This window comes from Euleptes europaea, chromosome 4 (assembly GCF_029931775.1).
Source record: "Euleptes europaea isolate rEulEur1 chromosome 4, rEulEur1.hap1, whole genome shotgun sequence".
Classification (NCBI taxonomy): Eukaryota; Metazoa; Chordata; class Lepidosauria; order Squamata; family Sphaerodactylidae; genus Euleptes; species Euleptes europaea.
Window position 1 is genome coordinate 8,828,484 of NC_079315.1, and position 15,553 is coordinate 8,844,036.

Sequence of the window (15,553 nt, forward strand, 5' to 3'; positions counted from 1 at the left end):
TGGAAGTTGACAACCCTATATTTTCTTATGTTCTTATGCTGTGTATTGTTGTTTATGCACATTGTTTAAACCTATGTAAACCTAAAATGGATTGTAAATAAATAAATCAGAAGTTCATACCCAAAAGGTTGCCACCAGTATACCCTCTAAAGGAGGACATATACTATTGCCCCGAGGATGCCTCTTTTTACTGAACGAACATGCTGGAAATGTGCATTTTCCTCGCTAGAACCTGCTGATCTGTTGGAAATAAGTATTTCAATGTTCTTACTTGGGACATGATAGGAAAGGTCATGTTTGTTTCCCTTGTTTCTGCCCCTCATTGACGTATGAGCAAGAAGTGAGGTTGAAAGTTAATGGTTTAAAAGGGTGCGCAGGTGAGGAGGGCTGACCTTACATCTCAGTGGTTCTTCATTCTGGGCCCTTTCCTCTCCAGTTGGGCTCCAGTATCAGAATAATGGGAGGGGGGGATAATAGTGCCTGAAGCAAGGAAATAAAGGGAGGCAAAATGAAGGGAAAGTTTAGTTCTCCTGGGCCTCCTTTTGGAGGTAAATTCACACAAGCGCACGCACATACCTCAATTGGTACGTGACTAGGGTTCCCAACCTCCAAGTACTAGCCGGAGATCTCCTGCTATAACAGAGATCGCCAGCCACCACCTGGAGGTTGGCAACCCTAGCTGACAACCCTAATTGCCAGCCTCCAGGTGGTGGCTGGAGGTTTCCTGCTATTACAACTGATCTCCAGGCGACAGTGATCAGTTAACCTGGAGAAAATGCCCTCTTTGGAAGCTGGACTCTATGGCATGATACCCCACTGAAGTCCCTCCCCTCCCCAAACCCCACCCTCCTCAGGCTCCATCCCCCCCAAAAAAAAATCTCCAGTTTTTCTCAATCCAGAGCTGGCAACCCTAAGTTTAACCCTTACCTTGGTTTTTTAAGAGGTACTGACATTTGGTATATCCCAACTCAGCCATGCTGATAATCCTGAGTTCGGACAATGTCTGGTTCCTGCAGGATGGCATGGCATGCCTCACGTTACTGGCAGCGGGGGCCTGGGGTTTGCGAACAGCTCTCAGGAAGTCAACCTTGTTCCTCTTCTTCCCAGGCCATGGTTGAGACAGTGAATAACCTCCTCCAGCCACAAGCTTTGAACGCCTGGAGGGACCTCCCTGCCAGCGATCAGCTCCGCGCAGCGACCATGTTACTGGACACCGTGGAAGAAAGCGCATTTGTGTTGGCCGACAACCTTCTCAAGACGGATATAGTGAGGGAGAGCACAGACAACATTCGTAAGTAGAGGATGTCTTATGGGCGGCGTCACCTTGGCTGCGTTGCTGCGTAGCTGAGAGCAAATGACGCAGCGCGATTGGTTGGTGTGTGAGAGCGACCACGTTTTCACAGTTACCAGCCCGGGTGGGGGGAGAGAATTGTGTGAAACCTGCCAGCAGAGCGGTTATGGAGGAAACTTAGCCCAGTTCAGGGGAGGGGCCGTGGCTCAGTGGTTGAGCATCTGCTTGGCATTCGGAAGGTCCCAGGTTCAATCCCCGGCATCTCCAGGTAAAAGGACCAGGTAGTAGGTGATGTGAAAGACCTCCGTCTGAGACCCTGGAGAGGCGCTGCCAGTCAGACCAGACAGTACTGACCTTGATGGACCAAAGGTCTGATTCAGTATAAGGCAGCTTTGTGTGTTCAAAAGCTGCCTGTTCGATTTTATTTCAGCTGATTTCGGGGCAAAATTGGAGGCTCCTGCTCAGGAGAGCCGGCCAAAGGATTTCAAAAGCTGCAGAAGAGCTGTGGTATCGCCAGCAAAATGTCTGAGCTGGGTTCTGTGCTTTCCCTGAAGGAAGCTCTCGCTACGCCATACCCCTAGAATAGCTGATAGCAAAATCTGCCAGCAAGCATCTAACTGATTTAGCAGTACCTCCTGTCTGCCAGCAGTTTCCCCATGAACAAAGAAATGCCAGCAGTAAGAACATTAAGGCCTTTTAATCTTATGATTGCATCTTGAAAGGAATAAGACAGCAGCAGAAGATGTTGGCCTTTTATGCAGGGCAGTTTCCCCGTGGTCACCCCCGCCGACTGCTTTGGGGCTTCCTTTTGATTATGCATGCCCTTTCCAAATGGCAGAGGCTGCCTCGCTCTCCCCGTGCGTTTTGCCCCTGTTTTCCAGATGCTGTTTTAGCCAGAATCTGGAAAATGCAGGCAAAACGCACGGGGAGAGCGAGGCAGCCTCTGACAGGCAGGAAAAGGCGTGCATAATCAAAAGGAAGCCCCGAAGCATTTGGCAGGGGGTGACCGTGGGCAAACGGCCCTGCATAATAGGCCAACATCTTACTGCTGCTGTCTTCCTTTCTGGATACAGTCATAAGAACCCTTTCCTGGGATTAAGCCTTATGAATCAATACAACTCCCTTTCTGAGTAGACCTTCTTAGGATTGCTCCCTTGATTTCATCTTGATTCCAATTCTGATGTTTCTACAAAACATTTTTTCTTTGAGTTTCTGTGACCCCTTAATGGATCAGGGTTGCCAGGTCCCTCTTCCCCACCGGTGGGAGGTTTTTGGGGCAGAGCCTGAGGAGGGCGGGGTTCGGGGAGGGGAGGAACTTCAGTGCCATAGAGTCCAATTGCCAGAGCGGCCATTTTCTCCAGGGGAACTGATCTCTATCGGCTGGAGATCAGTTGAAACAGCAGGAGATTTCCAGCTATTACCTGGTGGTTGGCAACTCTATTAATGATTCACCCACTCAAACGTCTAGTAATACGGTGGGTCTTAGAGACTTCCCTCCCCCTTTATTCTTTTGCTGGACTTGGTATTTCCCCTGTCCCTTCTGAGGTCACAATTTAATTACATTTACACTTCTTTATTATTCTTTCGGTGGTCCTCATACTTTTTCAGGACTTTCAATCATTGAATAATGAGAAGATCTCCTAATTTCTTTCTCTTGATCTGTCTTTCAGCTGCTTCCTATGTCGACTTTGCTGTGTTTACTTCTGTGTGTCTTGTCTCATTAAATCAGTTTGTTCCATTGTCTTCCCAATTGCAAAGTCTTTCCCCCCTCAACTTCAGCGTACTCCAACTGTTCGTTATATCTGCCACTCTCTCTGCCCTTTTCGTCATGTGTCCTGAACTCTCGTCCCTTTCAGCCAGTGGCATTTCTAGATGCCAGTCTTGTACGGAAGATCAGTGGGAGACTCACTGCCCATGGTGCCAGCTGGGCATTGGAACACTTTTGCAGAGAATTCTTCCCCAGCATGACTTTGGGCACCACAGGATAAAAAATGCCAAACTAATTTAAGGCCGTGTTCCTCTGGAAGTAACATTTTGGGCATCAGGGATCCCATTCAGCGGACGTAAAATTGTGATCTTTACCTAGGAAACTGGACCGTACCAGAGGTTAGCTGTGCTGAAGTCAGAGAAGGGAAGCTTATCGCCACTAAAATTGTCAATAATGACATGGCAATCTAGGCTAAGAATCTGTTGTTGGCACTAGTCCATTTGCACACTATTAAGTTCTGTGCTGTTGCCGAGGCACAAGACTCGGTTCCCCCGTCGCGAGAGGCGCGAGGGTTACTATTGTGAATCTTAAGACTGGCCGAGAAACTGCTCAGAAAGCACTTTGAGCTTGACTCAGAAAGTCCTTGGGACGTGGTCGGACAAAGTTCCGTCCTGCGATGTTGCTCATGAATACGAATCCTCCGTGGAATCGTGGACCCGTACGTCCGTTGTCTCTGGCTCCATAATTTATGAACCTCTGATAGGACCGTGGGCCCCATTTCTCAAGGAAGCTGATCTTTAATGTAATGTAATTGCCTCTTTAGTTACACAGAATCCCAAAAAGAGATTTATTTCAATTTGTACCTTGTCCTATCCCTAAGGCTTAGCATGATATACAGTGCTTAAGTAAACTTGATGAAAAATGTACGCCCGCATTATACAGTGCCCACAATGAAGGATTAGCTCTCCTCTTTTCATCCTGACGCAGCTGTGCAGTCTGGAGAAAAAAAACCAGGCTCGGCTAGCCAAAATACTCTCCGGACTCCGTTTTTGCTGCAGTCCCTTACAGTAGTGAGTTTATTGGGAAATTCGGTTGACTTTTTCGAGCGTAGAAGAGGGGTTCTTCTTTGCAGTTTTGAAAGCAATATAACGCTTTTTCAGAGGGAAGACATTCAAGAAGCCCAAAGCACTTTTCATCTTTATACAGTGCTCATATTTGCAGTAGCTACACTGGTACCATGATGCCTTTTCTAATAACTCCTAAGTTCAAGATAGTCATGACTATGCCAGCATGGTGTAGTGGTTGAGAGCGGTGGATTCTAATCTGGAGAACCGAGTTTGATTCCCTACTCCTCTACATGAGCGGCAGACTCTAATCTGGTGAACTGGGCTAGTTTCCCCACTCCTACACATGAAGCCTGCTGGGTGACCTTGGTCTAGTCACGGTTCCCAAGGTGTCTGTTGTGGAGTGAGGAAGGGAAGGAGATTGTAAGCTAGTCTGATTCTCCTTAAAAGGTAGAGAAAACCGGCATATAAAAACCAACTCTTCTTCTTCTTCTTCTTAAGCAGTGGGGCTTTTTGAGAAGTTGCAATCAACTAATTCCATTGGTTTCAGTGAGATTTTACTCAGAACTACACCCCTTCAGTTGAGCCTACTCCCAAGTAAGGGTAGACAGAACTGTGGTATGAGTGGAACTACATGTGATTTACACCTAGTTCTGTGAACTTTTTTTAACCAGCATTAAAAATGTTACCAGTACAGCTGCTGGTGCTGCAATTCAATAAAGGGCTCAGGCTAGGGGAGTCAGAAGAAGAAGAGTTGGTTTTTATATGCCGACTTTCTCTACTACTTAAGGAAGAATCAAACCGGCTTACAATCACCTTTCCTTCCCCTCCCCACAATAGAAACCCCGTGAGGTAGGTGATGCTGAGAGAGTTCGGAGAGAACTGTGACTAGCCCAAGGTCACCCAGCTGGCTTCATGTGTAGGAGTGGGGAAACCAACCCAGATCACCAGATTAGCCTCCGCTGCTCATGTGGAGGAGTGGGGAATCAAACCTGGTTCTCCAGATTAGAGTCCACCGCTCCAATCCACCACTCTTAACCACTACACCACGCTGGCTCAGAACAGCATGGAGGTATTACCGATTCTATAGTCACATCTTCTGATAGTAACAAGACAGAGGTATCAACTGTACAAGAAAATAATTTGGTTGGGGGTTTATGAGAGTAGGGAATTTTTTAAAAAACTTGTTAGGATTTCCTTGACAGGATTCAATGAGTAACTTCTTCCTCTCCCTCCTTCCCCCTGTTTTCTCCGCCTGGATGTAGTGTGTTGTGCTGTTGTGTCATTGTACTGTTTGTTGTTATTAAAATGATGTAATTATTTTCCTAAGGAGGGTAGGCAGCATGGTACAGCCCGATCTCATCAGATCTCGGAAGCTAAGCAGGGTCAGCCCTGGTTAGTATTTGGATGGGAGACCACCAAGGAATACCAGGGTTGCTGTGCATAGGAAGGCACTGGCAAACCACTCTTGCCATGAAAACCCCATAAGGGGTCGCCATAAGTTGGCTGCGACTTGAACGCACTTTACAAATACACATTTTCCTGCTAGAGTGTTGTTGTTTCTCCTGCTGATGTGGTGACATGTTGAGGCGCCCGGGTTTTTATGGTTAGTTCTATGTAGTACGGAAAGGATTTTAATTGTTTTAGAATGATGTTAGCTGCTCTGAGCCTGGCTTCAGCCGGGAAAGGGCGGCCTATAAATCTATCAAATAATAAATGAATAAGAACAAAATGTGAATATGGTAACACTTCAATGACCAGCAACATTTTCCAGGGAATAAGCTTTTGTAAGTGAAAGCTTACTTTGACAGATCTGGCAAAGTGTGTGTTGACTCAGTCAGTCATTTATTGGTACGGCACATAGCCAGACATATACAAAAACATTAAAACGTTAAACGTTAAAACCAGGAATTCCAAGTTGAAAATACACTGGAGACTACCTAAAATCCTAAGAGGACATTAATGTTTACATAGATAATAAGGCAGGTCATCCCAACAGCTTGCGCCTAATTTTGGACACGGTGGCACAAAATTTAGCAGTGCCAACAGTAACCCTTGGATTTTCATCCAAGAGCAGCTTCCTTGCCCTCTCCGACTCCGAGTTATCTGAGAGCCTGTTCGCCAAATAAATTTGCCATGAATCTCTTCATAGTAAGGGCAAAGGATAAGAATACGCTCCATGGTTTCTACGTCCCCTATACCATACTGGCATAATCTCTCTGAGATGGGGTTTTTCTTTATATCTACCCTCTAGGAGGGCTGAGGGGATGTGCGTTGACTCAGAAAAGCCCTGGGAAGATTTGTCGGCTATTAAGGTGCTACCGAACTGAAATTTTGTTCCGTGGCAGTGTGTTGACACTGAGAATGAAATTAAACATTTTGTAATAATATTGCTCCTTGAAGGCTTTTCCTGTGGTTTTTTGATCAGTTGTATCCTTTGTGTACACGTGTGCCCCCATATCTCGACCGGGGCAGGCGTGCTATAAATCACAAAATAAATGAATTTGCCAAATAAAATTTTCCACCTCTTCTGTGCCAACAGAGCTTGAAGTTGCAAGACTAAGCACAGACGGGAACTTGGAAGACCTGAAGTTTCCGCAGAACACAGGCCACGGCAGCACCATCCAGCTCTCGGCGAACACACTGAAGCAGAACGGCCGAAACGGTGAGTTCGGCACTTTTCAGGGGAACTACACCACACAGTAACATCGAAAGTATAGAATCTCCACACCGCCACTTCGTTACTCACCAGCATTACTTCAGTTCTTAGGAAAGGGTCACAACTGAGACTGAGAGATGATAGGATAACCATCTTCAAGTACTTAAAGGACTGTCATAGAGAGGATGGTGCCAAGTTGTTTTCTGTTGCCCCAGAAGGTCGGACCAGAACCAACGGGTTGAAATTAGATCAAAAGAGTGTCCTTCTAGACATTAGGAAGAACCTTCTAACAGAGTGGTTCCTCAGTGGAACAGGCTTCCTTGGGAGGTGGTAAGCTCTCCTTCCCTGGAGGTTTTTAAGCAGAGGCTAGACGGCCATCTGACAGCATTGTTGATTCTGTAACCTTAGGCAGATCATGAGAGGAGGGCATCTTGGCCATCTTCTGGGCATGGAGTAGGGGGTCACTGGGGGTCTGTGGGGGGAGGTAGTTGTACATTTCCTGCATTGTGCAGGGGGTTGTTCTAGATGACCCTGGTGGTCCCTTCCAACTCTAAGATTCTCGATTCTATGAACTAGTGTGGGAAGAAACTACATCATAGGGTTCTGCCAGAAAATCTTGGACTTCTGTTGTCACTAAGCGTAATAAAACAGAGGCAGACTGCAGTGATTTCCAGGGCATTCAAGATAATGTTGGGAGGGCCCCAAATTTGAATTCCGTGTTTGTCACTAACAATCAGGATATTTGTGTGGTACAAGCAAGGGCAGCCATGAAGACTCATGGGAGGTGGGAACTAGTGAGAAATCTTCACCCCCAAACTCTTCCCCTCCCAGATTCCACAAGCTCAACATTCAATGCTCTGGGAGAATATGAAGTTGTATGCAGGGTAATTTATTTTCGCCGTTCCCCTTTTTCCTCCATTAGTTCACGGTAATATTTTTCCTGCAAACCAGAGACTCCCTCGAGTATAGAGAGACCCCCACACCTTTTCTGTGGGTAGCCTGGTTTGTGATTGGCATGACGAGGACTAGCTGCTTGACCTTACCAGATATCATTATTTTAGAGTTGTCAAGAGTATTTTCAGTGGGTAGCCGTGTTAGTCTGTTTGCAGTAGTCAAAAAGGGCAAGAGTCCAGTAGCACCTTAAAGACTAACAAAAATATTTTCTGGTAGGGTATGAGCTTTCGTGAGCCACAGCTCACTTCTTCAGATACCTGAGTATTTTGCGTACATTATCTCGTTGCCATCCTTACAACAGCCCTGTCAAGTAGCTCAGCATTGTTTTCCCCGTATTGCTGACAGAGGGTGAGGCTTACTGAGACAAAGACCTCAGACCTTTTTCCAACTCTATTCATCCTTTATTGAGATCTTAAGAATTGTTATATGGGATAATGCAGTTTTGAGGATAAAACTGGAGGATAAAGAAATCAAATTTGAAATATTGTCGGAGGCTTTCACGGTCAGAGTTCATCGGTTCTTGTAGGTTATCCGGGCCATGGTCACACAGCCCGAATAACCTACAAGAACCGATGAAATCAAATTTGCTCTGCGTCCAGATGGCACCGCTCTAACATCGACAGGCTCCATTAATTATTTAAAGGAAGTGTTGAATGTTATCAGAAAGAGGCAACAGTTAAAATCATTTCTGTTTGTTACACTCCCATTAAATATTTTTTTCCCCGAACCATTTCTGTGGGAGAGGATTTTTGAAAGCGAATACAAATCCAGAACAGCCGTATGAAATACTGCATCGAGCATAGCTATGAAAGAATGTTCTGAAAACATCTGATTATTTTTGGGCCTCGCCGATCGCAAAGATCTGTGAGGCCCAATGATAATCAGATATTTTTGGAACTTTCGTTCACAGTTATGCTATGGCATGCTGATTCAGTTATATTCAGTCCATGTCCCCTGTCGTTGTCGTCCCCACCCCTCCCGCACCCCAGATTAGTATGAGATCAATATATGATTATTATGGTATAAATGAGGGAGGAAAAAAACCAGGTTCTTACGAAACCTTAAATAAAAAACATTCCCAAACTAGGGGAAAATAAAGCATCAGCTGAGTTCTGGTATTATACCAATAGTTTTCAATAACAAATTGTAGAAGATAAGTCGGGAATCTGAAGCTTTGGGAGAGTTATAGCAAGACTCTGCTTTTCTTTAAAAATAATGAGATAGGCTGAAATTTGTGGAACTATGGTAGACAGAGTGGTAAGCTGCAGTACTGCAGTCAAAAGCTCTACTCACAACGCAAGTTTGATCCCGAAAAAAGTCGGTTTCAGGTATCTGGCTCAAGGTTGACTTGGCCTTCCATCCTTCCAAGGTCAGTAAAATGAGTACCCAGCTTTCTAGGGGTAAAGTGTAGACAACTGGGGAAGGCAATGGCAGACCATCCCGTAAACATAGTCTGCCTAGTAAACGCCGTAATATGACTTCACCCCGTGGGTCAGGAATGACCCAGTGCTTGCACAGGGGACTACTTTTACATTTTATCTTTATGGTAGACAGTAATAGGCTCTCTTTATTCCAGTACTTTCAGTTAAGACACTTTCCCTCAAAACAAAGAGGATAATTTGAGATACGGAATATTCTCTTCCGCCACCAAATTGTATCCAGTGCTGAAAAGCAAGCTTGCGTGAATTAAAGGAGAGCTCCTTTTCTCTTTCCAGGTGAAATCAGAGTGGCTTTTGTCCTGTACAACAACCTCGGCCCCTACCTGTCCACAGAGAATGCCAGCATGAAGCTGGGGATGGAAGCCATGTCTACCAATCACTCGGTCATTGTGAACTCCCCCATTATCACTGCGGCAATAAATAAAGAATTCAGCAATAAGGTTTACCTGGCTGATCCTGTTGTGTTCACTGTCAGGCACATAAAGGTAAAGTAATCGCATATTTTGGCCTGGTTTGTTTTTCCGGTTTAACTTGGGTGGGGGAAACACATACAACATTTTCTGTTTTCCATGAATGTATCACGTCTCTTATCAGCCCATTCTTGAGCTTTTGGTATGTGGGGACGGCGGGGAGGAGGCACCACCGCAACACCTCCTAAAAAGTTCCCTGCACGCTGAAAGCACAAAAAAAGCCTTTAACCGGCTTTTTTTTGTGTGTAAAATGGGGCAAAAAGCCCCATAGAGAATAGAGAGGCTGCGCCTGCAAAAAGGCAGGCACAGCAATGCCATTCTTGGCGCTGGCATTTAGGGCTGAAAGGGGACAGGAGGCTGCCTAACAGCAGCTCCTCCCCTGGGAACACCTCCCGGGATGCCGGGACGCCCCCTGGAATGCCGGCGCGGGCCTTTATGCCAGTGGAATGCCAGCGGAAGGCCCCACCGGCATTTTGGGATGGCGCTGCCGCCGCGGCATCCAGAGACCGGCGTAAGTAGCCTGGGCACCAGCAGCGGGGAGCCTGAGCACCGACGCAGCCCCTTCCTGGCCTCCTAAGGGCTTTCTCCCTTGAAGGTCAGGAATGCGCTGATAGTCAAGGTCCTAAATTTGAATGAGTGCTTTTAGACTGTGTGTGGTATATATTTTAACAAGAAATGTTTGTGTATGTGTCGTACTAATCAGGGGTAAAGATGGGATCTCTTCTGTAAAGAGGCCATCATTTGATTGCTAACACTCGCATTTCATAATGATCTATTTGAATAAACTGCGTAATTTATTGGATTTATAGTCATCCTGTACCAAGGGTAACTGCCCTAGTCTCTATTTGCATTATTTATTTTATCCTGCCTACCAAGGAAAGAGTAAATGCTGGTTTTGGTGCCCATGGTTCAGTCGCCAAGCTTGAGCACTTCTGCAAATGACAGGTTCATTCTGAAGGGCTTTGTTGGTTTATGATCAAAGTGAACCAGGAACAAAGAATTAAGGCTTCATTTGACTGACGTGAGAAAGGTAGTGAACATTCTAAGATGTGCATAGGTAGAATTAATAAGATCAACCCTTGCTGCTGGTGACTGGGAGAACATAATGTTTTTTTGATCCTTCAGTGTTTGCATTGCATGTCTTTATTTCTTCCCTATAGCAGTCAGATGAAAATTTCAACCCTAACTGTTCATTCTGGAGCTATTCCAAACGCACGATGACAGGGTATTGGTCAACGCAAGGATGTCGACTCCTGACAACCAACAAGACACACACCACGTGCTCCTGTAACCACCTAACCAACTTTGCTGTCCTGATGGCCCATGTGGAAGTCAAGGTAAGGATGGTTGATGCTGGAGAAAGGACGAGTTAGTGGAAGAAAAAAGGAGGGGAATAAAACCCAACCTAAAAACAAAAGCTGGGTACCCAAGGTTGGGTGAAAGGAAAATATATATAAGTCTATGTATTAGTACTGAAAGTATAATTTATTAAAAGCGCTATATAAAAGTTAAAATTATTTAAAAGCATTAAAAAAGCACAATAGCATTTCCTGAGGTTGATAACTGTAACCACAGACCAAACGCATTTCGGCCTAGGGGGCCTTCATCAGTGGTTAATTAAAACCCTTTGTAAACCTGCACACATTTACAGAAATACATTAATGAATACAAATACCTATACAAACAATTCATATCCAACCAGGCATGTGTATATGTTGTAAATTTTATTCTCAATTACTCAAACATCTGGTATAATAGGTTCTTGTTGTAATACTGGTTAGTATAAGTGTCTCAAATACTATGTGTGCAGGTATCAACCTAGTAAAGGACGAGTTAGAACATAAGAAAGGCCAGGCTGGAACAGACCAAGGCCCATTATGTCCAGCAGTCTGTTCACACAGTGGCCAACCAGGTGCCTCTAGGAAGCCCCCAAACAAGATGACTGCAGCACATTTCTTCTAGCATAGATTGATCAGCTACTTCTGACATGCCCAGAATAGGTAGAATTATCCTCCCGTCCCCACAACACACAGACTTTTCCTGCAGTCACCAATCTGACTTTTGAGGGGCCATGGCTCAGTGGTAGAGCATCTGCTTGGCATGCAGAAGGTCCCAGGTTCAATCCTTGGCATCTCCAGTTAAAGGGACTAGGCAAGGAGGTGATATGAAAGACCTCTGCCTGAGACCCTGGAGAGCCACTGCTGGTCTGAGTACACAAGACTGACTTTGATGGACCAAACGTCTGATTCAGCAGAAGGTAACTTCATGTGTTCAATGGTCTGTCTAGAGCTTACTTGGGGCAGGGCTGTGGCTCAGTGGGAGAGCATCTGCTTGGCCTGCAGAAGGTCCCAGGTTCAATCCCCGGCATCTCCAGTTAAAGGGACCAAGCAAGTAGGCGATGTGAAAGACCCCTGCTTGAGACCCTGGAGAGCTGTCGCCGGTCTGAGTAGACAGTACTGACTTTGATGGACCAAAGGTCTGATTCAGTATTAGGCAGCTTCATGTGTGTTCATGTGTGTTCATGTCTATGTCTGGACGTGGGGAGATCCTTTGCAGGCTGCCTCCGTAACCCATAACTGGGGAGGAGACCTACACCTTCTGTCATCTCCTTGCCCGTTCAGACGCTGTCTTCTTTTCGTGCCTTGAAAATTGATCTTCTTCTTCTACAGCTGTGGATGTCCATTTTTAATGCAGGACCGTACATTCCTGAGAGATAGCTCAACCCAGCCAGCCAAGGATTGCAGCAGAGACTCGCAGCTGTTCTCGCTGACGGCTTAATTGTGTTTTAATTATGTTCCCCTTTGCAGTTATTCAAGTCCAGCTGTAAGGCTAATGATGGCTTGAGCAACAGGACACTCCCTCATGTGATTCTTTCTCTGGAAAGTTTACTTTTTCATGCGAAGCATCTATAGGAAGGCGGCAGTCTTGGGTGGAGCATGGACAGAAGGCTGCTTAACCCTTTCCCTTTTTGTCCGCTTACCTCAAGCTGTTTCTCACGAGAAGAAGAAGAAGATGAATACTTGGGTTTTATATGCTGATTTTCTCTACCACTTAAGGGAGACTCAAACCGGCTTACAATCCTCTTCCCTTCCCCTGCCCACAACAGACACCCTGTGAGGTAGGTGGGGCTGAGAGAGCTCTAAGAGAGCCGTGACTAGCCCAAGGTCACCCAGCTGGCTTCATGGGTAGGAGTGGGGAAACAAATCCAGTTGACCAGATTAGCCTGCGCTGCTCCTGTGGAGGAGTGGGGAATCAAACACGGTTGTCCAGATAAGAGTCCACGGCTCCAAACCACCGCTCTTAACCACTACACCACGCTGGCTAGAGGGGAGATGGGGCCAGGGACCAGAGTCCTGGACCTCTCCGTGGGCCCAGCAGGGCCCTGTGAGAGACAGGGGGTGGTCACTGCCCTAAAAATGTATTAGAGCAAGGCCATCCCTTTCAGCAAGATAGGAAGGCCTTGGAACGGGGTGTTTGGAGCCCCCATACTCACATATAAATTATTGGGGGGGGGTCTGTCCCATTCCCAAGGGCAGCTCTGCCACCCTTCTTAAGGATTCCATTCTCTTATCCCATTGCTGCTTGGTTTCTGTCAGGGAGGGTGGGCTAGAAATCTAATAAAATGAATAAAATACCGCTTGAGCTATTTCTCTCCCTTTCCGGCACGTTCCCATTCGTGTGGGGTGAGCTGGACGCCCAGGCAGGTATTCTGCAGGATGCTGTTCTTCCTGTCGGTGACTTGGAAGAGAGCTTTGCCACATCGAGTCACAGAATCATAGTGTTGGAAGGGTCCATAGAGGCCATCTAGCCCAACCCCCTGCTTAATGCAAGATCAGCCTCGAGCATCCCTGACAAGTGCTTGTCCAGCCTCTGCTTAAAGACTGCCAGTGAGGGGGAGCTCACCACCTCCCTCGGTAGCTGATTCCACTGTCGAACAACCCTTACTGTAAAAATAATTTCCCCTAATATCCAGCCGGTACCTTTCCGCCCTCAATTTAAACCCATTATTGCGAGTCCTCTCCTCTGCTACCAACAGGAACAGCTCCCTGCCCTCCTCTAAGCAACAGCCCTTCAAATATTTAAAGTGAGCAATCACATGCCTGGGCATTTCTTAGACATGGCTCCCCCATGGATTCTGGCTTTCGTCAGTCTCCCAGCTGTTGGCTTATATTTACCGCCTCTGCCTACTTCACTTTGGAGTTCCAGGTGTTCTTCGGCTGGGAATGCCCGTATTTGTTTCAGACAGCAACCTACCGCGTAGTCGCTGACGCTTTTCTAGCCTTAAGGTAGAACCTTTGGGGATAGTGAGGGCGAGTTCGGATCCAGCATTTTTCTGTACGAGCTCATTTTTGCATTGTACCCAGCTGTGTTCGACCCCCCCCCCCCAGGAAGATCCGTCGCATTGGGTCCAAGCAAGCAACAAGCACATTATGAAGCAGGGTGAACATCGATCCTTACATAATTTGAAGAAGTTGCAGGTTTGGTTGCTATTGTTTATTTGTAAAAAGTATTTTAAGTGCAAAAGTAGATTCAAAGTGGAAGTTGTACTGCCAGAAAATGCTGCGATAGCGGTTTTATCGTTTCTTTGTTAAAGAACCAGCTTTTAAAAACGTCTCTCTGGGAACGAAGCTTTCTCGGCTCTCTCTGTGACACCAAAAGGCTTTGATAAAATTGGGATTCCCCCCTCCCCCACCCATTGTTGCTGAATACCACTCCGGTAATAAATGGGCCCTGGTATGATTTTGGTGTAAGCTGAGAATGATAATGGCCACGGAGAGGCTGTAGCGGAAAGTGTTCTTCCCATCAGGCAGCGTCACGGGGAGGCAGCTCTGTTTAATAACATGCATTCTGTGCCCTGGCCATGATATCCCGTACGTACGCTCAGGATTGTTACTTTCCACCTCTTTGTGGAAGCGTCATCAATGGAAAACACATGAGGGGGGTCACTGCATAATGCCTCTCTGCTTTCTCGTCGCTCAGAGATCCTCTTTTCTTTCTTTCTTTCTTTCTTTTTTGGATCTCACAGTAAACCTTGGCTCCGTTTTATTTGTGATGTAACTTCGACATCTTTTGTTAAGTCTTACCAGAATTTGAAGCTGCTGTGAGTTAAAACGTTTGGTTCTTCAGCCGAGGTATCTCTGTGGAGGCACGGGGCGAACTTTCCCACTGTTTAAAGCCTGGCTTCTCCATTGAGATACATTGCAAAGATCACACTAAAGCATCTGAACACAGACACTTTGCCAATGAATTTCAATGGAGGAGGATGGGGGTGACCCCTTCCTGACCCCATAACTCCAGACCCCCTGACCCAATCTTTACCAAACTTGGGAGTTCTTGCAGGAGAGTCCCTTCTAGCTACCATGAAAATTTGGGACCTCTACCTGCAAAAATGCCCCCCAGGAGCCGTGAAAAGCCATGAAATGGGTTTAATGGGCCAAATTTTTCAGGAATCCCGAATTTAAAGCCGAATTCCTACCTTTACCAGCATAGGAAATTTGGCATTCGGGTTTTCCTGGGGGGGGGGGGAAGGCCAATAAACCCGAACCCGAATTTTCCTGAATTTTTTCCCCCAACAGCCCTAGTGGTTAAGAGTGGTGGTTTGGAGCAGTGGACTCTCATCAGGAGAGCAGGGTCTGACCCCCACACTCTTCCATGTGAGTGGCGGAGGCTAATCTGGTGAATTGGATTTGTTTCCCCACTCCTACACATGAAGCCAGCTGGGTGACCGTGGGCTACTAACAGCTCTCTTAGAGCTCTCTCTGCCCCACCTACTGTGGCTCAGTGGTAGAGCATCTGCTTGGCATGCTGAAGGTTTCAGGTTCGATCCCCGACATCCCCAGTTAAAGGGACTAGGCAAGAGGTGATATGAAAGACCCCTGCCTGAGACCCTGGAGAGCCGCTGCCAGTCTGAGTAGACAATACTGACTTTGATGGACCCAGGGTCTGATAAGGCAGCTTCATGTGTTCA

General features: G+C 46.4%; 1 protein-coding gene across 9 annotated transcripts in view; it reads left to right on the top strand.

Moving 5' to 3' along the window:
• ADGRL3 (adhesion G protein-coupled receptor L3) overlaps positions 1-15,553 on the top strand; it is a 496,674-nt gene that overhangs the window by 325,804 nt on the left and 155,317 nt on the right. For all 9 annotated transcript variants that reach the window (XM_056849204.1, XM_056849205.1, XM_056849196.1 and 6 more), the window contains exons 10-13: positions 1,108-1,291; positions 6,606-6,728; positions 9,392-9,600; positions 10,746-10,922. In XM_056849204.1, coding sequence (XP_056705182.1) covers positions 1,108-1,291; positions 6,606-6,728; positions 9,392-9,600; positions 10,746-10,922 — 693 coding nt within the window. The remainder of the gene's footprint in view (positions 1-1,107; positions 1,292-6,605; positions 6,729-9,391; positions 9,601-10,745; positions 10,923-15,553) is intronic.